The sequence below is a fragment of the Nomascus leucogenys genome, chromosome 8, assembly GCF_006542625.1.
Source record: "Nomascus leucogenys isolate Asia chromosome 8, Asia_NLE_v1, whole genome shotgun sequence".
NCBI classification, from domain to species: Eukaryota; Metazoa; Chordata; class Mammalia; order Primates; family Hylobatidae; genus Nomascus; species Nomascus leucogenys.
This window is the reverse complement of record NC_044388.1, coordinates 18333303-18360008: the sequence shown is the minus strand read 5'-3', so window position 1 is coordinate 18360008 and position 26706 is coordinate 18333303. Positions and strand designations below refer to the sequence as shown.

General features: G+C 41.8%; 1 protein-coding gene across 2 annotated transcripts in view; it reads left to right on the top strand.

Moving 5' to 3' along the window:
- ACPP (acid phosphatase, prostate) overlaps positions 1-24785 on the top strand; it is a 45729-nt gene extending 20944 nt beyond the window's left edge. The window contains exons 7-11 of one of the 2 annotated variants that reach the window (XM_030816827.1): positions 1648-1780; positions 6486-6568; positions 9275-9378; positions 13217-13386; positions 24191-24785. In XM_030816827.1, the coding sequence (XP_030672687.1) occupies positions 1648-1780; positions 6486-6568; positions 9275-9378; positions 13217-13386; positions 24191-24309 (609 nt within the window). In that variant the 3' untranslated portion in view covers positions 24310-24785. Of the gene's footprint in view, positions 1-1647; positions 1781-6485; positions 6569-9274; positions 9379-13216; positions 15366-24190 lie in introns of those variants that run through there. The other variant, XM_030816828.1, reaches the window with a different exon arrangement.
- Positions 24786-26706: the final 1921 nt, after the last annotated feature.

The following is a 26706-nucleotide window of genomic DNA, read 5'->3' as shown; positions in this document are numbered from 1 at the left end:
TGACCACCCACCTAATTCATATTGACTTCTAAGTTTGAGGTCATCGTGAGAGTCTGGAGGGTAGCAATTACTTTCGTAGTTCTACCTTAATAACAGATGACACAGTTTGCCGCCATCCATCCTAGAGTTAATTGACCCAATCACATGCTACTTCCCCAGTATTTTCACTTTATCATCAGCATCTGTTTCAGTGAAAATTCATTAGCCTTGTAAAAGACTCTTCAGTGAAAACAAGAGCCCCAATTTTCATTCCAGGCTTGATTTTTTTTTTCTTCCGTACTACAGTTTGATCTGAGCTATTCCAAAATGTGGTCATGTCATGTGATATCTTTTCCAAATCTCTCTCACTTATTTCCTCTGTAGGTCACTCCACTTTGGTGTCCTCTTTCACGAACTCACTTTCTCTCTCTCTTAATCCTGCCTTTGAAACTGGGGGACTCCTAATCAACTCTTCCTAACGGGTAATAAATATTGGCACAAGGTCTCTACCTGCCCTGCTTCTACTTATTCATTCATTTAACACATATTTACCAAGTATCTACTGTGTGCAAGGTGCAGGCTTTCCTCAAGAGTCAGTGAACTACAGCCAGGGGTGGTGGCTCCTGCCTGTAATCCCAGCACTTCTGGGAGGCTGAGATGGGAGGATCATTTGAGGCTAGAAGTTCAAGATGAGCTTGGACAGCATAACGAGGCCCTATCTCTACAAAACACTTTTAAAAATTAGCCACGTGTGGCCAGGTGCAGTGGTTCATGCCTATAATCCCAGCACTTTGGGCTGAGGTGGGCAGATTGCCTGAGCTCAGGAGTTCGAGACCAGCCTGGCCAACATGGCAAAATCTCATCTCTACTAAAAATACAAAAATTAGCTGGGTGTGGTGGCGCATGCCTGTAATCCCAGCTACTTGGGAGGCTGAGGCAAGAGAATCGCTTGAACCCAGGAAATGGAGGTTGCGGTGAGCCAAAATCATGCCACTGCACTCCAGGCTGGGTGACAGAGCAAGACTCTGTCTCAAAAAAAAAAAAAAAAAAAAAGCGCCACGTGTGGTGGCATGCACCTGTAGTCCCAACTACTCAGGAGGCTGAGGTGAGAGGATTGCTTGAGCCCTGGAGTTTGAGGTTACAGTGAGCTGTGATGGCCACTGCATTCCAGCCTTGGTGACAGAGCAAGACCCTGTCTCTGAAAAGAAAAAAAAAAAAAGTCAGCAAACTAGAACTTGATGGGGGTAGGGGAGAACATATCACTGAAGGCTCCAGAAATATATTGCCTTTCCTAACTGGCCTCTCAGGCAGCCCATTCAGCTTTTAAGGAAACATCATTTAACTCTGTCAGGTTCATAGAAAGATTTCTAACCCTTTCATAAAATAATGAGGTATTATTTCCCTACTGCACCCTTACTCTGCAAAATATGAGCCACCCACTGATCCAGAGTTAAACCAAAAGCTATGGACTGGGTAGCGATGGGTAAATTCATTTATATAAGCTTCTCTTCTGAAAGTCAATACCACTACTTATCACAATATGAAGTTCTCTTAGAAAGAAATGGCAGGACAAGAAAGTCTGGCCCTACTAGTTCTTGTGAGGTGAAAAAGGATAAGTCAACAAAGAGGACAGTCATATAAATACACATGCATTTTTCTTTGCTACAGAGTGTTCACAATTTCACTTTACCCTCCTGGGCCACTGAGGACACCATGACTAAGTTGAGAGAATTGTCAGAATTGTCCCTCCTGTCCCTCTATGGAATTCACAAGCAGAAAGAGAAATCTAGGCTCCAAGGGGGTAAGTATTAAAAAATGAGAGGAGTATATTGGATTTGTGGTTGAACGATCCGGGTGTGAGTCGTTCTCTCCACTAATCAACTGTGTGATCTCAGTTCACTTAATCACTCTTGCACCAGCTTCCATTCTGCAAAATGGGGATATTAATGATTTCTACTTCATAGACAGTGAGTATTAAAATGAATGTACGCATTCAAAGGGCTTAGAACAAACAGTACCTGGTACATAATACTCTGTCAATAAATGTCATATGTTAGTATAATCATAACTATTACTCAGGCCCTTAGTTTTCTATCTGGAAAATGAAAGCTAAAGCTAAATGACCCTTTCCATCCCCTCCAGATCAAAAATCAAGGATCTGTGTCTGAGCCACATGAAAATGAATTGTGTCTTGTGGCCTATGTGATGAATTTTTCAAGTGGGAGGTATGACAAAAGTGGCCTGTTTTCCTGAAACCCTGAGTGGTAGTCATTGTGAAAGCTGACAAAATATATTTTTCAGGCTAATTGTTATATTTTTCAGACCAATTATGCACTGTTAAAATATGTTGCAATTGACAAGTTTATAACACAGCTTGAAATTTTTCATTGACATTGAAAGCTGTTGAGATTTATTTATCAGTGATGCCTCTTCTTGGTTAGAACTGGCTCTTCGTAGCACAGGACACCCTGCCATATGAAGGCAGACCCAGGCAAGAGGATGCTGGATTCTTGTAATCAGGATAAGTGGATGGAAGAAAAAAGTCAGGACTAGCAAAGACAAGGACAGAGATGTTGGGGCCTTTGAGAGAAACTGGATGGGCAGGCCAAGATACCAAATGGGGTGTCAAACTCAGATGTGGTTATCGTAGGTATTAAAACTACATTTTAAGATTAATACAATCACATCATGATTCCAGCCATTGACAGACACTATTCACCACAGCATCAGGACAAGTGCATCAAAATCCCAACAGAATGCATAGAGGCAAAGCATATTAGGGCTGGACCAGACTGGGAGGTTGTTCACTGAGGCTACTTAACTAGGGAAAAAATGCAAATCACTGACCAGAAAAGGAATCAACTATAGCTAGAAAAGCGGGGCTGCACACCAGGTATAAAGAGTGAGGCAAGCTGTAACCAGGGGAATGAGGTATGAAACCAGGATGGTCAGGAGCAAATTCATGTGAGATGAATAAAGTAGGTTGGGGCAAAAAATTTAGGACAGTGGCCATTAATGACATGAGGATGTTGTGGACCTGCTATTACAGAAATCCTGACTGCCTGGCACAGAGACAGATTTGGTAGAAATATGCAAGTCCTTACTTCACATTAAACACATGAGCAACAAGATCCAGCCTTGAGGAAGGGAGAGTCTCCAGAGAGGAGTCTTAGATGGAACCTGGAGTGCTGGAAAAAATTACCAGGCAGGATACAGACTGTGTGTATGGGCAGAACCCAGGAAGAAGCTCAATCTTAAGTGCTTAACAACAAAAGATGTAGAGGGTGCCTTGGAAGCCACATAAGCACTCAGCCTCATTTCTGGCCCACCAGGTGCCAGCAGTGTGACTCAGTCGCAAGCCCCATCAAATGGTGGAAGTGGGACTCTTGATTTATTTCCCCCAACCTAGTTATGGTGGATTCAGGCATCTAGTCGCTCACGACTCAAAGTGCAGTCTACTTTTCAGCATTGGCATCAACTACCACCTGCCTAGAAACACAGGCGCCACTCCCAAACAAGTTGAATCAGGATCTGCATTTGAATAAAATCCCAACATGCTTTATACCAAACGGAAATTGACAGTAGTCTAATAGTAGATGTAGGGATGTGTATATATGAATAAGAAATGGAGTTGCTCCACTTTCCTCATGTTTCCTCTTTTATGTCCCTTGCCTACTAGAAGATTACATTCGGGAGAAGCCACTTCCCCTCTCTGGATCTCTGTTTCATTACCTATGAGGAGATTAAACTAGACTCTGTCTATAAGAGTCCTTCTCTGAGATGTTCTCTGATCTTGGATTCTAAAGGCTGGCACTTGTATGAAACCAGCTGTCCTGCTTTCTGGAAAAAGTCCAGCGCCATTGTTAAGCAGGAAAATTTCTCCTGTGTGGTTCTGCCAAAACAAAAGCTCAGACTATTATTATTCAGATCTGGCTGGGCAAGAGAGATTTGTCAACTACATGTTTATTGAATGATGAAACAGCTGAACACATTCCTGCACAGAAAACACACATTGTCTAGGTGACAAAGAGTAATGTGGAAACATCAGGGCCATCTTCTGACCTTTGCTAGTTTTTTTGTTAGTTTGTTTTGTTTTTGTTTCTTTGTATTTTTTGTTTCTGTGTTTGTTTTTGAGACAGGGTCTCACTCTGTCCTCCAGGCTGGAGTGCAGCAGCATGATCACGGCTCACTGTAGCCTTGACCTCCCAGGCTCAAGCGATCCTGCCACTTCAGACTCCCAAGTAGCTGGGACTACAGGCATGCACCACCATGCCCAGCTAAATTTTTTTTTAATTTTTTGCAAAGACAGAGTCTCCTTATGTTGCCCAGGCTAGTCTTGAACTCCTGGGCTCAAGCGATCCTCCACCTTGGCCTCCCAAAGTTCTGGGATTATAGGCATGAACTACTGTGCCCAGCCTAGAATTTTTATTTCGTCATTTAACTTCAGGGGTGACACTGTTCAGTAAGACACACACACGCGCGCGCGCACACACACACACAACCAAAAAAATCCCTGGGGCAAAGTTAGGACCATATGGCTGGTCATATCAGTGAAAAGAGAGCTCTTCTTGCTCTAGGCCAGAGGTTGCCTGTATGCCTAATCCAGCCCACTACCTGGTTTTGTAAATAAAGTTTTATTGAAATACAGCCACACTGATTCATTTATGCATTGTCTATTGCTGCTTTCATGCTACCACCGCAGAGTTGAGTAGTTGCAACAGATTTTATAACCCACAAAGCCTAAGTATTTACTCTCTGGACTTTTACAGAAAAGTTTGCCAACCTCTGCTGTAGACTAGAAATGAAGCAAGCAAAGTTTATGCCTTCAGATCAATGATATTTTGTCTAGTTTATGAAGATTTAATAAAGGATACAACAGATAACTTTGAAGCTAGCTTTCCACTATAGCGTGGTCTAATGATTACAAATAAAGGTTTTGACACAGGACATGCTAGATTTATAGCCCTCCTTCTCTGCTTGCAAGTTGTATAATCTGATTAAGTTGCTGAGCCTCTCCGAGCCTCAGTTTCCCCTACAAAACAGAATATTGATATGCCAGAGCCTGAGGATAATCATGATAGTCACCCCTAATCACTCCTGGGATAAGGGTGTAATCATACCAGAACCAAGAACTGATATATTCATGACCAAAACTGCAGCCTGACCAAAAGGCACTTGTTGACAAAGGGCAAGTTGCTGATTTCAGGTGGCTGTCATGGCTCCCAAAAGCTTGGCCACAGATTTTAGCACCAACATGGCATGTTAATCAAGCTAAAGTCCCTAATGCATTCCACAGGGCAACCCTCTCTGACATGGAGGGATTTAGACCTGTTAGACATGTACATTCAGATTATCCTGTTCATCCTCAAGGAATTTCCAGCCTCTTATAAAAAGAGCAGATACCTACCACCTTAATTAACCCTTTTTTATGCTTCCTGGTGTACAGACCTGTCTTCTTACTATTTTATGAGTTTTTGGAGGGCAAGGACCAGGTCTGATTCTCCTAGCACAGTGTCTGGCGCATCATAGCTGCCCAGTATGTGTTTGTTGAGTGGACTACAGAACCTGAGATTATAGTCAATCTGTTAATATCAATGCTCTGCTCATTACAACTCACACACACACACACACACACACACACACCCTACTGGTCATTCTCAGCCAGGAGAGCACATGCAGGGTAAAGAGACCAACAGAGACACCAGATAGTTACAGACATCTCTGAAGCAACATGTCCTTAAAACAGGATTTGTTTTGGCACCACAAGGTACCCCACAGCCCTCAGTGCCTAGAAATAGGATAAATACTGCAAGCTCTGTATCTGCCTTTTACCACCTCAGGAGCAACAGCAGTTAGGTGTTCAGATGTGAAGTGTGAAGAGCAAAAGTTTCCTCTACTGAAGACAGACAGAAACTCAGATGAAAGCTAAAGATGCTGGCTGTCCCCCAAGTAGTGACACCTAGGGTAACCTGGAGAAATGGTCCACAGAGAATAGTCCATGATCTGTACAGACATCCAGAGAGCTGCTTTCTCCCATGGCCTCCCACAAGTCTGACTGCCAGAGAGTAGAAGCAAGAGGGGTGAAAACAGAGGAGTACCTGCTGTGCTGTCATTTCAGGTCAGCTCTGGAGAAGAACATGGGCTAAGAATTATCTTTTATGATCTGAAAAAGCTGTCTGAAGTTCCTTCCAAGCTTATCAGCCTCCTAACCTGAGCTTTAACAAAACCCGGTGTGGTAGAGTCCTAGTGTGCCAATCCAGCTTTCCTTACCTGGCTCTGTGAGTCAGTATCTCTGGACTTAAGATTCCTTACCTAAAAATGAGGGTTGAGATGTAGGATTCAGTTAAAAACAAAAAAAGTATGTAAATCACATTACCTAGCACAGAGCAGATGCTCAATAAAGTTAGATCATCACCCCTCTTCTTAAGTCACGGCAGGGAGAGTCCGCAACTATGAATAGAAGCTTATGTTTGGTTCAGTTTGGTTATTGATTCATCTCCTTTAAGGTGTCCTGGTCAATGAAATCCTCAATCACATGAAGACAGCAACTCAGATGCCAAGCTACAAAAAACTTATCATGTATTCTGCGGTAAGTATTTTCATCTTCATTTAACATATTTGTTCAAGTGTGTGATCTCTTGAAGCACAGGATCTCATCCTTTTTTTATCTTCATTTCCCCTTCTCCTTATACATGGTAGGCACTTGCACAAAGCTTTTAGAATTAAATGCATCGTTCTGTCCTTTAAGGGATTTATAGTCTAAACTAACAAGAAGACAAACATAAACACTATACAAAATGGGATGGAAATGCCATGCAGGCAAGTGCTTTGGCACCTCAGAAAAGCTAGCCACCCCTTCTGTTCCAAGAGGGTGGAGAAGAGAAGCAGAAAGGCTTCCTAGACAAGGCAGCACATCCAACACATCAAGAGGAAAGGGATTAGTAAATGCTCCTCACTAGTGTGTAAGACAAATAAAGTAAATTATTAGGACAAAGGTGGAAGGCCAGGTATGTTGTGTGGAAAAGGTGGTACCAAATTAGTGGATGTTAACCGTGCTGCTCAATATGGAACCTAGTAGCCACAAGTAGCTGCTCACATTTAAATTAATTATGATTAAGTAGAATGAAAAATTAAGTCCCTCAGTTGTATTAGCCACATTTCAGGTGTTCAATAGCCATATATAGCCAGTGGCTACTGAATTGGAGAGCACAGGTATACAACATTTCCATCACCACCGAAGGTTTTTTAGACAGCCCTGATACGGAGTGTCAGAAGTTTATGCTAGATGGCAGCTGAAGGGCCATCTTGTCCTGCTGCTTCTTTGTTTAATTGCAGAAAGAAGCAAGGAAGCAAGGGAGAACCCCCCTGTCAGTGTTTGCTCAGGGAAGGCAGGGCAGGGGTGACAGGATAGGAGCACCATTTTGGAAATTAATTATTTTATAGAATAACTGGATGTTGGGAACAGGATATGGTGTAGAAAGCTTTTGTGATAGTCTAGAAAAATGGGGATATGGCCTAAAATTAGGGCAGCGGCAGGAGAGGAAAAGAAGTGCGCCAGGTTACAAGAATAGCTGAGTGTGCATTCTCAGTGATGAATCGGAAGTGGGTGGAAGCCAATGATGTGGAAGGTGAAGCCCCAGATGAAGTCAAGTTTGCAGTTCCCAGTGGCAGGAAGGAGGTGGTCTTGGGCCAGGTAACTGTACTGATTAGACAATGGGTTTGAAATGCCACAGGGGCATCCCAGCAGAAAACTTCAGACGGCAAAGAGAATAGAAGGAGGAAAGGGAAGAAGGACTGCAACTCAAAGTTGGAGCTACATTTGGGAGTAGAAAGAAAAGAGAACAAGAGATCTTAGAAGAGGCTTTCATCTTGGAGAAGCCAGGCAGAGAACAGTCTGAGAAGCCAGGGAGAGACACAGTGTTGGGGGAAAATTCTGCAATTGTATTATACATTCAAATAGCTGCCCATGGAGTCTGGGATGAGCAGGGAAACAGGACATAGCACGCTGACTCCTTTTACTCACGTCTCCATGACAAAAAGGTTCTCAGCTGTGGCTGGAGAAAGAAAGTCATGTTTTCATTCATGCAAGAAGGTGAAAGAGGTGACTGAAGATACCAGGAAGTTTGTTTATTATCAGGAGCCCTAAATGGTATAGACTAGGGAGGTAGCCCTGGGCAGGAGCAGAGTGCTTCCTGGAGAGAGATAGGCCTGAAATTACTCATTTCTGCCAATTTTTGTAGTGTCTAATCTGATTTCTAGTTTTAACTTGTGGTGTGACTTCCAGCATGACATATCCGTAGCTCCTTTTTTTTCTCTATTAGATTACTTCTAACCCCTTTTGAATATGTGCACGCTGCCATACAGTTTAGGCAGCCAAATGTTATCCCAGTTTTGTAGATATGGAAGTTGAGGACTGCCTAAGATTACATAGCTAATCAGTGGCAGAAAGGGGGTTGAAAACCACTCCCCTATACCTTCCAGCCACTCTGGGGTAAACATTTAGCTTTACAATTATTTTTAAACTGCACCCTATACTTCCTTGCATTTTATCTTCCCTAAACATTTAAACCTCATATATTCTTCCACAACTTTAAATCACAGATGATGCTAATCTATAGAAAAATATAATCTAGCATTAATGTGTTTCAAAATATTTCAAAAAGGCACAGCACTTAAGGAGACTTGATTCAAATTTACTTTCTTCCATTTGGAGTTATATGACATTAAGCAAGTTGCTTAATTTCCCTGGGTCTCAATTTCTTCGTCTTTTATTATTATTTTTAAAATTATTTTATTTTATCGAGATGGAGTCCCATTCTGTCGCCTTCTGAGTGCAGTGGCGTGATCTTGGCTCACTGCAACCTCTGCCTCCTGGGTTCAAGCAATTCTCCTGCCTCAGCCTCCCAAGTAGCTGGGTTTACAGGCCCATGCCACCCCACCCAGCTTTTTTTTTTTTTTTTTAGTAGAGATGGGGTTTCACCATGTTGGTCATGCTGTTCTCGAACTCCTGACCTCAAGTGATCCGCCTGCCTCGGGCTCCCAAAGTGCTGGGATTATAGGCATGAGCCACGCCAATTTCTTCATTTTTTAAATGGAAATGATGATACATATCTAAATCATACTGCCTAGCACACCGCTAATGCTCAACCAAAATCTTTCCTTCTCTACTTATTAAGTCATTGTGGGCGCATGGGAAATTTAATTGAATCAGAAGCCATCATGGTTCTCTACAAGTGCTTCATACCTATTGAACGTGAATCTGAACAGGCGATAAAATTGATTTCAATCTCTGTAGCATGACACTACTGTGAGTGGCCTACAGATGGCGCTAGATGTTTACAACGGACTCCTTCCTCCCTACGCTTCTTGCCACCTGGTGGAATTGTACTTTGAGAAGGGGTAAGTGACTGTTTTTCAAAACCCGTATCACTGGACCTTGGGTTTCATTATTATTATTTTGGGTTAAGGGTTGTGTGCCTGTTTGTCTTTGATTTGGTTTTATATTCAGAGGGAAGAATGGTGGTAACAAGATCTTTGCTAGTTATGTCTCTTTTTTCTTTTTCATGAAGACTTTTATTGGAAAATAATATACACAGTAGATGAAAAAATTGGGAAATAGCCTATGTAACAGAAATTACATTTTTAAAAAAATTAAGGTACTCTAAGAAGTAGGTATGTATTGTATATATACTTGTCAAGAGAAAAATTTCTTGATGGTTATATAATAATATTTTTTCAATTAAAGAATTCAAACATATTCATTCAGCTTCTGATGATTCATATCCACAAGTCAAGATTCTTAAAGTACAATTTCTAACTGGTGTCTACCTCTTTGTGACCTGGTGTGGCCCTCCCCAGGTGACCATGGCTTAGCTTGAACCTATTAGAAGGGTCAAAGTTAGCGTAGCCAAATGTCCCAGTTCACTAGAATTGACCCATGAAATCTGGTGTTCTCAGAACGTGTGAATTTCATTGTTAAAACCAGGAACGTCCTGGAAAAACTGGGGAAGAATTGATTATCACAGCCAAGGTCATACCAAAATATTTATCTGCTGTGACAATGACATTCTCATTGGGAGGAGAAGAAGGAGGTGTTTGGAACAAGTCACCATACTTCATGGGATATTATTAGTGAAATAAGAGCAAGGAAAGGGCTGAGTTAAGGCAGTGACCCCAGAGTTTGTTTCAGGATTAGTCAGGGAGATCTAATTTGCCCTTCCCTCAAGGCATTCACAATAGCTGCACACCAACCTGATTGTGCAGTTACATGGGGACCTGGCTCAAAAGAGCCCATGCTTGTTTTAATGATCTGCTGTGGCCATCTTTAAATTGTAATAATGTTTAAACAATGGGCCCTATATTTCATCTTGCAAATTTTGTAGTCTTGGATGTAGCTTTCTGGCCTCTGAATTTGTAGAGTAAGAAAATAACAGCACAGAGACTTCATTCTCAACCAGTATCTTCACTGCTTACAAAGAAGTGAGTTCTGCACAGTTAGGGATGGGTAGATACATTCATTATTGAACCTCTAACTGGGTGTCAGGCACAATGAACTAGAACTAAAATGTGGTCTTAGTTAACCTTGCTCTCAAATATCTAGAGTCAGAGTGGAGAGATAAGACCCACAAAATGGAGACTGGCCAAATAGAGCAGAAAATGGGAATGAAAGGACTAGAGACATAAAACCCTCTCTTGATAACAAGCCCGGCACAAGTCTGCCCATCAGAAGGCCAGCTCTGGGCACAGAGTTAGTAAATCCAACCAAATTCCAGGATCAGTTTCAGGGACAGGCACCATCTCCTTTGGGATAAGACAAGAGAAGTTACTGACTCTACTCGTACCTCCCTGTTCTCTGGTTTCTGGACCCCAGTGGTCCAGAGCCTGCTTTCTTGGTGCACAGAAGCATTTTCTCCCACTGAATTGCCTTCTTTTACCACCCTGAGTTAAATCTATATTACGAATCAAGTATGGAGTATTTTTTCAACTGAAAGGCAGTGACATACAGAAAAAATTAACCAAGGGCCACGTAAAGGTCAAGTCCAATTTGTTGTTATATTAGGATTTTTGTTTATTGGCACTCCAGGGAAATATCAAAGGTTAAACGTGATTGCTTTTAAATTAGGAACAAGGAGGCTTCGAGTTAACAAATTCTGTCTAAGCCTGCTTATTAGGTGATCCTGACTGTGAAGTGATCTCACATTTTCTTATGAGAAGATATGGAGAGAGACAGAAAGAGAGAATATTTTAGATTTTCAACCATCTTAAATACTTAAACTGTTCATGTTGTAGAAAAGGTAGCTAAAAATATACTTTAAAGATTTAATTTTGGGTTAGATACAGAGATTTAAAATCATAGACTATATAAAATAATTCATTAAGTTAATATTGCTTTGTTTCACTTTTACATTTTATAAAATGATCTTATCTAAACTCTTTGTATGCATCTTTGGCTTGTGTCTTCACCACTAAAGCCAATTTTGAGTCTTTTAAAATTGTTTCCCAGATATATTCACTAATAAAGACAATTTTGTCTTCTATATAGATGAACCTCAGATTTTTGAATTCTTAACCCAATATCTAACAGTACACTGCAGGTGTACATTAATAGATGTGATTCACACGTGGTGATTCAGGCACCCAGGGTTCCCTCTTTGGACCTACGGTTTCAAGAGTGCTGTGCTCACTTGCAGGCAGCTTGTAGAAAGGAATGAAAGGGTAGAGGCAGCAACCTGCTTATCAACCACGTCAGCCTTTTAAAAGGGACACATATCATTTCTTCTCACTTTCTACTGGCTAAATTAGTGACTTGGTCCTACCTAGGTACAAGGGAGTCTTGGCAATGTGGTCACTTCTGAGCCATAATTCAATTCTATGGAAAGAGAATAATGGAGTTTGATGGAGTATTAGTCATCTAGGCCATATCGTCTTAAGACAGAAGATGCTGTTACTGAAACGGTTATTCCAAGATATAAGTATCCATTCATAGTACATATTAGGGAGGTTTTTGTAAGTTTTATAGACATCTTATTTTATTTTATTTTATTTTATTTTATTTTATTTTATTTTATTTTATTTTTGAGATGGAGTCTTGCTCTGTTGCCCAGGCTAGAGTGTAGTGGCGTGATCTCAGCTAACTGCAATCTCCACCTCCCAGGTTCAAGTGATTCTCCTGCCTCAGCCTCCCGAGTAGCTGGGACTATAGGCATGCGCCACCACACCCAGCTAATTTTTGTATTTTTAGTAGAGATGGGGTATTTCACTGCGTTAGCCAGGATGGTCTTCATCTCCTGACCTCGTGATCCACCTGCCTCGGCCTCCCAAAGTGCTGGGATTACAGGCGTGAGTCACCGCACCTGGCCTTATAGACATCTTATAAGTGAATATTTGCAGTTACTATGTTTATATGGCTTTTTAAAGTGATGTTTTCACAGGCTTGTTTATAATGACATCCAAAAGTAGTCACTGTAAGGTTACCACCAAAAGAAGGATCACTAAATCCTACTTGAGTTCCCCTCCTGCCTCCTTGACTAGCAAATGGCTTCCATAAGCAACTCATGCTGGTTTAACTGAGGTCAGTTTACACCATTGGACCTTCCCAAATAGTACATTGTTTTTTTGAGATAAAGCATTGAGAGAGCTCTCCTTAACGTGACACAGTGGAAGGACTGGAACACATACCCACATCTTTTTTCTGAGGGATAATTTTCTGATAAAGTCTTGCTGTATATTCAAGCACATATGTTATATATTATTCAGTTCCATGTTTATGGCCTAGTTAAGGAGAGGGGAGATACATTCAGAAAGAGGACTGAAAGAAATATTCAAGTAGGAAAACAGAAAAAAAAGGGGGGGGCAGCAAATGAGAAGCCTAAAAAGAAGGGAGGAGGAGAAGGAAAACCCAACACCCCCACCTGCCTCCCACTTCTTATCCAAAGGCTCAAAGTCCCACCCAGCTCCCTGCAACCATCACTTCTTACCACCTCCTCTGATTTAGCATCCTGGTGCCTACCTCCTATGTCCCTGTTCATCTAACAAACCAGCCCTCCCATTTCCACCCTGCAAATCTGTCCCTCCTGCCCCAGTCTCCCCATTTACACACTTAAGTTGGCTAAAATCTCCCCGTAAGTTTTTCCATTAGTCCCTCAGCTGGCATGTAATAGTCCAGGTGGAAAGAAATTCAGTGGCAGTTCAACAACACAGAACTAACAGAGCTCTCTCCTCTGCCTTTGTCTGCCAGGGAGTACTTTGTGGAGATGTACTATCGGAATGAGACGCAGCACGAGCCGTATCCCCTCGTGCTACCTGGCTGCAGCCCCAGCTGTCCTCTGGAGAGGTTTGCTGAGCTGGTTGGTCCTGTGATCCCTCAAGACTGGTCCACGGAGTGTATGACCACAAACAGCCATCAAGGTACTGAGGACAGTACAGATTAGTGTGCACAGAGATCTCTGCAGAAAGAGTAGCTGCCCTTTCTCAGGGCAGATGATGCTTTGAGAACATACTTTGGCCATTATCCCCCAGCTTTGAGGAAAATGGGCTTTGGATGATTATTGTATGTTTTAGGGACCCCCGACCTCAGGCAATTCCTACCTCTTCACCTGACCCTGCCCCCACTTGCCATAAAACTTAGCTAAGTTTTCTTTTGTTTTTCAGTGTTAATGTAAAGGGGCAGCAGTGCCAAAATATAATCAGAGATAAAACTTAGGTCAAAGTTCATAGAGTTGCCATGAACTATATGACTGGCCACACAGGACCTTTTGTATTTAAGGATTCTGAGATTTTGCTTGAGCAGGATTAGATAAGGCTGTTCTTTAAATGTCTGAAATGGAACAGATTTCAAAAAAAAAACCCCACAGTCTAGGGTGGGAACAAGGAAGGAAAGAGGTGAATAGGCTGATGGGCAAAAAACCAATTTATCTATCAGTTCCAGCCTTCTCTCAAGGAGAGGTAAAGAAAGGAGATACAGTGGAGACATCTGGAAAGTTTTCTCCACTGGAAAACTGCTACTATCTGTTTTTATATTTCTGTTAAAATATATGAAGCTACAGAACTAAAAATTAAAAACCTCTTTGTGTCCCTTGGTCCTGGGACATTTATGTTCCTTTTAAAGAAACAAAAATCAAACTTTACAGAAAGATTTGATGTATGTAATACATATAGCAGCTCTTGAAGTATATACATCATAGCAAATAAGTCATCTGATGAGAACAAGCTATTTGGGCACAACACATCAGGAAATAGAGCACCACTTGATGGAGTTTCTCTAGAAGCTCCAGTGATAAGAGATGTTGAGTCTAAAGTTGATTTAAGGCCAGGCATGGTGGTTTACACCTATAATCCCAGCATTTTGGGAGTCCGAGGTGGGCGGATCACTTGAGCTCAGGAGGTCAAGATCAGCCTGGGCAACGTGGTGAAACCTTGTCTCTACATAAAATACAAAAAATTAGATGGGCATGCTGGTGTGTGCCTATAGTCCCACTACTTGTGGGGCTAAGGCAGGAGGATCACTTGAGCCCCAGAGGTCAAGGCTACAGTGAGCCAAGAGTGCACTACTGTACTCCAGCCTGGGCAAGAGAGCGAGACCCTGTCTCAATAAATAAATAAATAAATAAAAATAAATAAAAATAAAGTTGATTTAAGAAAGGAAGTATAGGCCAGGCACAGTGGCTCACACCTGTAATCCCTGCATTTTGGAAGGCTGAGGCAGGAGGATCACATTAGGCCTGGTGTGTTCAAGACCAGCCTGGTCAACATAGTGAGACACTGTCTCTACCAAAAAAAGGAAGGAAGGAAGTGACACATATCAAACTGAAACAAAATTAGAAATGTAATTATATTCTAAGTGCCTGCAAGTTCAAAACTTATTGGAATGTCGAGAGTCTGGTTACGAAATGCGTTAGGAGGACAAAAGGAATGTGTAAGTCTTTAATGCCAGTATCTTCAGAAAACCTAAGCAAACTTAAGGTCCCGCTGAAACTGCCCACTTTGCAAGAAGAAATCATGTTATAGCTTTGCCATGTGGCAGATCAACATGTCTAGAGAACACTGTGCTCTATTACCATTATGGATAAAGATGAGATGGTATCTAGAGATGGTTTCTACTGGATGCCAGAATCCAGAGCAAAGCCATCCCCGCTCCTGGTTGGTCACAGAATGACTGACAAAGACATCAATTGATATGCTTCTTTGTCTTATTTCTTTCCCAAGTAAATGTTTGTCCTTGGGTCCATTTCCTATGCTTGTAACTGTCTTCTAGCAGTGAGCCAAATGTATAACAGTGAATAAAGTCATTATTAGGAAGTTCAAAAGCATTGCTTTTATAATGAACTTTGAAAAATGTATGTGTGTGTGTTTAATTAGAATAAAATTCCTCTAGGCAGATTTCAGGAGCTCCCTTTGGGTTTGGGGTTTTTGTTTTAGTGTAACAAGATGGAAAATATTGATATAAAGTAAAATGATTTGACTGGCTTAAATGAACGTTTTACATTGAAAATATAGTTTGGACTTTACCACTTCAGATAAAGGTGAAGCTGTGGATGGCTCTGCCTCATCTATTTAAGATGGAATTTGCTGAGGAAACACCCTCAGGAAGTGCACAATATACTAGGGAAGTAAAGAGATACATACTGCACAACACAGAAAAACCAGGGCTATGTCTTATGACTACACAGATTACTGTGGGAACAAGAGTTACCCAGATTTGGAGTGGGGGAAGTAAGGAAGGTCAGGAGAGGCTTTCTGCAGAAGGTAGCAACTGTACCATGTAAAATCAGTTTGAGGCCGGGCGTGGTGGCTCAGGCCTGTAATCCCAGCACTTTGGGAGGCCGAGGTGGGCGGATCACGAGGTCAGGAGATTGAGACCATCCTGGCTAACACGGTGAAACCCCATCTCTACTAAAAATACAAAAAGCCGGGCATGGTGGCGGGCACCTGTAGTCCCAGCTACTCAGGAGGCTGAGGCAGCAGAATGGCGTGAACCCGGGAGGCAGAACTTGCAGTGAGCCGAGATCACGCCACTGCACTCCAGCCTGGGCGACAGAGCGAGACTCTGTCTAAATAAATAAATAAATTTGTTACCTTTTCCCCTGACCCTACTCTTGTCTATCTTGATGAGCAGCAATACCCAGTAACTTAGGAGTTATTTTTTACCCTACCTTCTCCTTCATTCTCCATAGTCTCTCACCTCCTCTTGTCAAATCTACCTGTGGTATGTTTGCAGAATTCTTTCCCTCAAAACACAAATAACAATATGCAGGTAGAGTGAAATATGATTAAGCAGCAAAAAATGTTAATAAAAGAAAAATGTAAGGGTTGATGTGCTGCAGCCCTCTCATACAGATCTCAAGAGTGGAATGTGTACATCAGTTCCCAACTCTCAGTTCAACCACTTCACCTGGGCAGCTCCAGTGTGGCAGGAGTATTTTCACCAAAGAAATTAAATGCTACAAATCCTATCAGCACACCACTGGTTTGGGCTCATAGAAAGTTTGTTAAGAGGCTGTGACATAAGATGGCCTCTAATACAGTGAGTTTGATATTTGAACTTCTGTAAAGAAAAGGATTAGATTTATTCAGTATGATCTTAAAGAGGGATGCGAGGGGCAGCAGGTAAAAATTTCAGGGAGACAGATTTTCGTTCAGTGTTGGGAAACTCCTGAGGTAAGAAGTGCCCGTTAGGCTGGATGGCCACTCACCTTAGAAGAGAGATACTACAGAGAAGGCTGAAACATGGGAGATTGTAGGGGTTGAGTGGCTCATTAGTTTGGCCACCAAATCTAGCAAATAAAAGTACAGGATGCCTAGACAAATTTGACAAATGGCTGTAACTGCCAAATTTTTGTAATTCATTGGAAAAAAAAACAATACAGGACACTTAGGATGTTCTGAAAAAGACGATACAGGAAGCAGGACAAAATCATTAAATATAGGATATGTCCTATATGTACAAGATACTTTGCAACCCTACTCCTTAGAGTAGGGGGTTCCACCCATGAAATTCTATCCATAACTATAAGCAGTGTATTTAGCTAGTGCCAGTAGGCTCACTTAACCAGATTCCAGATCGTATCAATTAAATTCACCAGAGTCTTTGCTGGAAAATTCACAAGTCTAAGGCCATAGCACATTGCTTGAAAATAATAAAATTTGTCAGACTGCTTCTTTAATTCCAACATCTTACTAAAACATTCAGACTTCCTTCACTAGTGCTCTCCCACTCCCATCTCAATGTTCAACTCTAATTATTTCACAAGAAGGAGACTTGCTGGTGAGAAGTCCCAGTTTTCTCTCGTTATCTTTGTAAAGCTGAGAATCTACAGCACAAATACACATGCCCAAGATTCAACCTTGAGCTTCTTAAAGGCAGGATCCATACATGTTTCCTCTTTGAGTCTTCAGCCAGTAGACAACGCCTAGAACCTTGTGCCTTCAATCAATATTTGCTAACTGAATACATGTCCAGCCCTGCATACCTAGCATGACTTCCTTGTGGCTGAGCTCAGATATCAGAAACCTGGAACTCAGTTTATTTGTAAATTAGAGAGAAGCTATGAATGAGCCTCAAAAGTGACTATACTGTAGAGACCCAATCATTGGCCATATACACATTTGTATGTGCCAACATGTCTGTAGTATTTGACTTCTGTTTTCAGCATAGTTGTTCTGCGATTCTCATGTTCCTCCATTGCTATTAAAAGCCCTTGTTCAATGATATCCCTTGTTCAGTGATATCCCTTGTTCAATGATATCCCTTGTTCAATGATATCCAGCACTGCTCCTCCCTCTGATATCTGATTAAAACACCTGTTCCCTCATTCTTGTTGCCATTATCTTCAGTTTCTTGGAATATATCTCATCATTTGCTAAAGACATTGGCAACTTGCTTTGGTATGCTCCGATTCAATCCTCACTCCACTCCTGCCCTAAACCTAGGCAATTCTGACAGCTATAACAATGACCTGTCCCATACACTGCTCACCATGCCAATATCTAAGCCTCTAGATCAAGCCAGTCACATGGTTTTTTCATTCTGATCTGTAAGTAGAGCTGAAGCAAGCAAAAGTCCAAGCCTATTGTCACTATTTCAAACGATGAATGTAGACATTCCATTCCATCCTCAACTGAGTCTCTCAATGTTTCTTGGTAAATGTATTCACCCCTACTGAACACTTTTCCTACTCCCTGCAGGAAGGCCTGTTTGTCCCAAATGTCTGATTCCATTTTGTTTTCTTTATTCTTATAAGCAAGATAATCTATTGATAAGTCCTTTAAGTTCTACTCTCACAATCTCAAAAATATCTCAGTAGCTTTAACCTTCCTTTGCTGCTGTCCCTCAGGAAACCACGTTCCTCCCTGCGTGGGCTGACCTCATTGTGAGTGTGAGCCCATCTCCACAGTCTCCTCAGGACCCCAGGGAATCTCTTGGCTAACTTCACTTTCTTCCTCTGCGCTGGCTCCTTCCCTTATACTATGAAAATGCCCAATATCCTCTCATCAAAACACTGTCAAGTGCTTATTCCACCTCACTCTCTTCAATCTCAATTTTCGTGAACTAATGATTTACATGTTCTTGTACTATTTTCTCACATCCATCTTACGTCTTAACTATTCTGTAAAATTATGTCCACCCTTCTGTCATCTCTTTTGTTTTTAACTTCTCTTTTGAAAGCCATCAGTGTCTAATTCAGTGGCCTTTCTTTCATTGTGAAGCAGCTATTAGTATCCCCAATTTACAGAGAAGAAAACTGAACCTCAGAAGATAACATGCCACAAGTAATAGGATCAGGATTCAAGCCTAACACTTTCCAACATCCTATTTCTACCATATCATACTCACTTTTCATTCCACAGTGTCTTATAGACTACTTTCTTAGACCAATTTCCAAAAATAGGATTGGGGGGTCAAGATATATGATTATTTAATAAGCAATAGATTTACTGAGTACCTCTTATGTACTCAGTATTTTCCTATGTATCAAGCATTAAGCTTGCTAAGTAAACAGCAGCAGACAAGAAGACTGTCCCCATATGGCTTGCAGACCTTATGGAGAAAGGAGGGGTGGACAAGGAAATAAATAATTAAATCAGCCCTAACAGCAAAGTATGGTGAATTCTACGATGAAGGGCATACAGGAGAAAACACAGCAGAGGCAATTAGCCTAATGGGTCAGAGAAGGCTTCTTGGAGGAGTGATGTTCAGACTGAAACCTGAAGGAGAAATGGTACTAAGCAGGTGAATGAAGGTGAGGAGAGAGGAGGATGTTACAGACAAAAGAGGAGAATGCATAAAGGCCAAGAGGCTAAAGGCAGCATAGAGCACTTTGGGAACTGGAAAAAGTCTAGTGAATGTGTGGAGAGCTGAGGCTGCAGAGGCAAGCACTAAGCGCTCCATAGGTCAAGTTGAGCTATTGTGCTCATGGGAAGGTTTTAGGCAGAGGACAGATGCTGTAACTGGCTTCTTGCTTTAGGAAGACTCTTTTCAGTCATTACCTGTACTAGATCTCTTTGTAGTAAGATATAATTGATTATGCTGTCTTTTCTCAGTGTCTAGGACAATGCTCTGCTAAACTCCTGAAATATTTTACAGTACAAAGGAGCATATCATTTAAAAATAAATAAATAAATATCACAGGGAGAGAAGGCACACGCGCTCACCTGAGTCTTTTCTTTGTTCTCGGGTTCCTCATTCCACATTCAGTATGAGCCAGTATACCCAGGCCTCTGTCTTCTAGGTCTACGAACCTTATTTCCACATCTAACTGTAGAATTCTTGACCTGTTTTGTCAAGCTGCCTACTGATAGTCTCTATCAGGATAATAACCTGTCTCAATCCCACACTGGAGACAAAATAAATTATCTTCTTTACTCCAAACCAATTCTTTTTTGTGGTCCCAATCTCAATTTATCTTCTCAGTCACTCAAACAAGAAGCCACGAGATTGCCTTGACCACAACTCCTCCCTTACCAGTATATGTAGCCTGTTACTAAAGCCTGTTAATTCTACTGCATCTCTTGAATTCCCTCCTCTTCATTCCCAGGGCCACAATTGCGGTTCTAAGCCCTGAGTGTCATATTAAAGGTATTTTCAATAGTTCTCTATCAAGCCTAATGTATCTCCACGACCCTATCTTTTCCACATTTTTTGTTTTTCTTAAACACAGAGTAGTTGGCCAGGCATGGTGGCTCACGCCTATAATCACAGCACTTTGGGAGGCCAAAGGGGTGAATCACCTGAGGTCAGGAGTTCAAGACCAGGCTGACCAATAAGGTGAAATCCCGTCTCTATTAAAAATACAAAAATTGGCCAGGCATGCTGGCAAGCGCCTGTAGTCCCAGCCACTCAGGAGGCTGAGACAGGAGAATTGCTTGAACCTGGGAGGCGGAGGTTGCAGTGAACCGAGATCGTGCCACTGCACCCTAGCCTAGGCAATGAAGTGAAACTCCATCTCAAAAAATAAATAAATAAATAAAAATAAAATAAACACAGAGTGGGTTGTATCTCTTCCATATGTAATAATTGCTGATGACTTCCATTTGCCCCACGTCAAACCAAGCACTCTAAAAACTGGCCCCTGGCCAGGCACAGTGGTTCATGCCTGTAATCCCAGCAACTTGAGAGGCTGAGGTGGGAGAATCGCTTGAGCCCAAGAGTTTAGGACCTGCCCAGCTAATATAGTGAGGCTCTATCTCTACAAAAAGTACAAAAAAAAAAATTAGCCGAGCATGGTGGCACGCATCTGTGGTCCCAGCTTCCCCCGGGAGGCTGAGGTGGGAGGATCACCCTAGGCTTAGAAGGTTGAGGCTGCAGTGAGCAGTGATTGCACCACTGGACTCCAGCCATAGCAATAGAGTGAGACCTTATCTCAAAAAACAAAATCAAAAACAAAAAAAAAACTGGCCCCCCATTTACACATGTGGTTTCACCTCCCTGAAGCCTGTATTCCAGTCACGTGTAACTCCTCGTTATGTCCTAAACATGCCCTTGTGAAACTCTTTCTGTCTCGTGGCAAAGTCTTACTCACCTTGCAGGCCAGCTCAATTCTCAGAAGACTTTCCAAACTCTTTCTCTTTCAAATAGAATATACTCTGTTGACTGCAACTTTCTCTTTGTTTCAACAGTATTTCTTTTGCACCTCCATTTTAGTAGTTATCGCAGTATCTTGTAATTACCTTTCTGGTTCTCCTGCTAGACACTGAGCTCCTCAAGGGCAGAGATTATGGAACCTCAGCATCCAGTACAGCCTACCTGGTACATGTGTGCTCACCACATATCTAGAGAGGAAAGAAGGAAGGATAAAGAGCAGAAAAGCATGTTCCATCAGACTGCTATGACAACACAGCCCATAAAAATAACTGAAAATAAATTTCTAAATACAGAGTCAGCCATGAAAATAGATTTTTAAGGATCACTAGTATCTGCCTTCCTCATTTCCAATGAGTCCTTTCTTTCCCTCTTCAATTTCATTTAGTTCCCTTAAACTTATATTAAATCTATCTGCAGTTCTAATGAGACTGTCTCTCAGGGTATAACTTAAAATCACCTTTTCATGATGCTAAGAAGTATCCTGGCATCATCAGAAAATACTGGACTAAGAGTTGGGAACTTATAAGTTCTAAGTCATTAATTTTTTTCTACAAACATTTATTAGTACTTGTTATGTGCCAGATACTGTTCTCAGTGCTTGAGATACATTCATGAACAAAAAAGACAAAAGTTCCTGCCTTTGTGAAGCTTGTATTCTACTAGAGGGAGAGAGGGATAGATAACAAATAATAACCATAATAAGTGTTTTGGAAGATGAGGATCACAATGGCCAATTTGGGGTGAAGTGAAGGAGGATGTACAAGATGCACTTTTAAATGGGAAGGTCCCATGGAGATGAGATTTAGGCAAAGAAAGCAAGGGATGTGTGGGAGAGCATTCAGGCCGTGATAACAGGTATAGCAAAGTCACTAAGGCAGGCCTGCTTGGCATGTCTGAAGAACAGCATAAAGTTTATGAGGCCAGAAGTGAGTGAGTGAAGGGAAGGTGATAGGAGAAGAAATGTGAGGGGACTCATAGGAGACAGATGATGTGGATCCTCATAAACTATCATCATTAGAACTGTAGCTTTTATTCCAATTGAGATGAGCATTCATTGCAGACTTTGTTTTAAGGAGAGAAGTGGCATGATTTGACTTTAAGTCATTTGACTGCTGTGTTAAAAATGGATCGTGGTCTGGGCACGGTGGCTTATGCCTGTAATCCCAGCACTTTGGGAGGTGCAGGTGGTGGTGGGTGGATCACCTGAAGTCAGGAGTTCATGGTCAGCCTGGCCAACCTGGTGAAACCCCGTCTCTACTAAAAATAGAAAAAAAAATTAGCCAGGCATTGTAGCAGGCACCTGTAATCCCAGCTACTGGGAGGCTGAGGCAGGAGAACCTTGAACCTGGAAGGCAGAGGTTGCAGTGAGCCGAGATGGTGCCACTGCACTCCAGCTTGGGCAACAGAGCAAGACTCCACCTCCCAAAAAAAAAAGGATTGTGGCCTTGTGGCCAGGTGTGGTGGCTCACGTCTGTAATCCCAGCACTTTAGGAAGCCGAGGCAGATGGATCATTTGAGCTTAAGAGTTCAAGACCAGCCTGGGCAACATGACGAAACCCCATCTCTACAAATAATACAAAAATTAGCTAGGCATGGGGGTGCATGCCTGTATTCCCAGTTACTAGGGAGGGTGAGGTGAGAGGATCACTTGAGCCTGGGCAGTCGAGGCTGCATGAGCCAAGATCATGCCACTGCACTCTAGCTTGCGTTACAGAGTGAAACTCTGTCTCAAAAAAAAAAAAAAATTACAAAGGAGAAAGGATAGGTAGAAACAAGGGAACAAATAAGAGGCCATTATAGTGATCCTGGCAAAAGACGATGGTGGTTCAAAGCAGGGTGGTGGCAGAGAAGAAAAGAAGTCAGTGTTGGGATATATTTTTCAGTAGGACCAATAGGATTTCCTGATAGTGTAAGCTGTGAGAAAAATAAAGGAGTTAAAGAAGACTCCAAGAGTTTTATCCTAAGCCAACAGAAGAAGGGAGTTTCCAACAACTGAGAAGAGGGAAGGCTCTGGGAAGAGCAGATTTGGTGTGGGGAATGAGGATGGGGAGATCAAGAGTTCAGTTTTGAACTTGAGATTGAAATGCCTATTAGATATCTAAAGAAACATATCAAGTATACAATTGGATATATGAGTCTTGCGCTTAAGACAGATGTCAGAGCTGGAGATTTATATTTGGAAGTAATTACTGAATAGATGGTTTTTAAAATCATGAGACTGATAAGATCCCAACCCCAATACGATTATCTGCTTAACCATAACCAGATTATCTAATTGCTCTGCTTCTTATTTTCCTCATTCTCTTAATGATAATGTCAGGTGAAATCAGTGATTTTCACCTGTGTTCTATGGTGCACTAGGGTTCTGTAGAAAGAGCTGATGGGATCAGAGGGATGTTTGCTCTCCCATTGCCTAAGCCAACAAGAAACCCTATATTTTTACAATGAAAAGACATACATTTAGAGATGGTACAAACTGGTATTTATGATGTGTATACTATAGTGGACTAGGGTGCGTGTGTAGGAGAGTAACTTTCTAGATGAAATAATGAATTAGCATCTCATTACGAAATGGCCCCAAATATCTGCTTTTACTGGTCAGCTATCAAAGGAATATGTGTAAATAAAGGTACATATTAGAAATAGTACACAGTTATGCTGGAAATGTTTGCCATAGACAAAATGTGCACAAGATCTCCTCTCTAACAAATATTTACCTAAAAATCAAATTTAAAAATCGAAGGATTTCATTTGTTTTAGATCCAATTGATTGCAGTTGAGCATTCAGAATTTCCTTTGACCCTGAGACCATGGACAATTGGTAATTTAACTATAAAAAATGCATAAAGTTAGTGCTATAAGAAGACTTAGAAATACTCCAGCTAATTACCCTCCCTTTTCAGTGGGGAGCTGAATCTGAAGGGTCAAAGGTTATGCTGGAACTGGAACTTAGGTCATCCCCTGACTCCTAGTCCTGTGCTCTTTTTAACCACACACACAATGCTGAGTTCAAGGCCTCTTTAGCAACTCCTCTGAAATTTGCAATTAAGGCAGAAAGCAACACTCACATGTGATCTTCATATTTTCCTAATGCATTAATTTTACATTAATACTTTTCCTATTTTCCCACAGTTCTAAAGGTCATCTTTGCTGTTGCCTTTTGCCTGATATCTGCTGTCCTAATGGTACTGCTGTTTATCCACATTCGCCGTGGACTCTGCCGGCAGAGAGAATCCTATGGGAACATCTGAACAGGCAGCTGGATAAGCCAGGCCAACCTCCTGTGACACAGCATCTCTCAGTGGTGCCGCATCTAAAGGACAGGCTTTTGCCATGTGGGCATTGCCGTCCTCACACCCTGCCTTTTGAATGTGCCTAGAGCAGGGTCTGAACTCACAGTGACCCACAGACTGCTGCTGGATGAACACTCAGGCTACCTAGGTCTTCTCATAATGGAATGGTAGTGCAGGCTGCTTGTTCAGCTAGAAAGAGGCTGTTATGCATAGGATGGTTGTATTCTCCGCCACAGTTGTCCAGAGAGAAATAAGAAGCCAAACTCCAATCAGCCTTTTACCTGCAAAGAGTGAAGGGTGAGAAGGTGGACAAAGACATAGATTAGAAAAATACTGGATATTGGGGGAAGTTAGACTAGAAGTATTATTATACAGGTCGATTCTTATGAAAGAAGACCCAATCATAAATTATAAATAAACTTTTTATTTAGCTATTAAGTAGGTTTAATACACATACACACACACACACGTGCACATGCATGCACACACACACACACAACTGAAAAGAAATTTCTGCCCAGTGTTTGATAGCAGAAAGATTTCTGTTTGTGTGTCTGTATATTAACACACATATATACACATATCCATATTTAAAATGTCTACAGAAGAGGTATTTAATTCTCAGAAACTATAATATCCCCCACTTTATGTATGACTCGGGTCATCTGCTCACAATTGCTATAGTGGGGATTAACTGGAAAATACACATAGCCACTATCAGATACCTCCAAGTATCAGATCTGGGTATTTTTTAAGTTTCCATTTTTATTGCATTTAAAATTGTAAGATCTTACTTTCATAAGGGCTAGTCATAGCTCAACTGAGGATTGACAGCCCACTGTCTCAGCCCTGCACTGGCTTTGGGCTCATGACTTAGAACAAGTTTTTTTATATCTTTTTTTTTTCCCCAGACACATGGTCTCACTGCGTCACCCAGGCTTGAATATAGTGGCATGGTCATAGCTCACTGCAACCTCTAACTCCTGGACTCAAGCAATCCTCCCACCTCAGTCTCCCAAGTAGCCAGGACCACAGGTGCACACCATCACACCCAGCTAATTCTTTTATTTTTTGTAGAGACAGGATCTCGCTATGTTGCTCAGGATGGTCTTGAACTCCTAGCTTCAAGCAATCCTCCTACCTTGGCCTTCCAAAACACTGAGATTACAGGCATGAGCCATCACACCCGGCCTAGTTCTTTTATATCTTTTACCTTGGTCTTCTAACCTAAAAATGAAGAATCTGAATTAGATGAACATAGAAGTCACAGCTAGCTCTCATATACTGTGAATCATTTTTCATTTTATGCTCTAGATGAGCATTGACCAAGCAAGCACTGTCAAGGACGGTAGTATTGTGGCAAGCTGAAAATTTATGCTAAACAATTTTAATCTGCCCTGAACCCCCAGCCATCCAGTTGGTGGGACATTGAATCTCACTCCTCAGTAGGGTTCTCTACCTACTCAGGTCCCAGAGAATAGCTGGTGGGAGGAGTCTGAGAAGAGTCCTCTAGACCGCTGTCCATGCTGGTCTCTGTTAAGTTCACCATCCCTGCCCACATGATCTTCCGATGGTAGGCAGGGGATATCTGTGCCATTGCTCCCAGGACCTATATTCTTGGAGTCCACCAGCCTGAGACTGTGCAATCCTGGGGTGATGCTTTTGCTCAGCACAGAATCGCCCCCACCACCTCCCAGAACCCGACTCCATCTGTTAGTCTCAGGAATCTTCCTCTCCCCTTGGGTCCCACAGCTTCTACCTGTTAAGTTTCATGCACTTACTTTCTACATAACTCTCACTGAGCCAAGGTTATTGCAAACAAAAGGCTAAGAAGGAGTTGTCTTCTCTTGCTTGGCAATGTCTGCTTCCTGATGCAATACAAAAACCACCTAGATAAAAACGAAAACAAAAAACACAAGATGTGGCTACCTTCTTAGCTTGGGAAAGGGAAAAATATCTACAGCAGCAAGAATAAAGGACAAATTACTGCCTTGATAAAGTAGCCAGCCATATCAGTACATAAGCCACAATATCTTATGCTAATTCAACAAACATGGATGAGAAAACTATTATTTGCTAATCACTGACCTAGATGCTAAATTGTCCATCCCAATTGTGATTATTAATTGCTTGACTCCAACACCGACCTTATACAGGGTTGGTAGAATGTAAAAGTAAGAACTTTCACAACACTTTTTCCATATCTTTTTTTTTTTTTTTTGAGAGAAAGAGTCTTGCTCTGTTGCCCAGGCTGGAGCGCAGTGGCATGATCTCTGCCTCCTGGGTTCAAGCAATTCTCCTGCCTCAGCCTCCTGAATAGCTGGGATCACAGGCCTGCGTCACCACGCCCAGCAA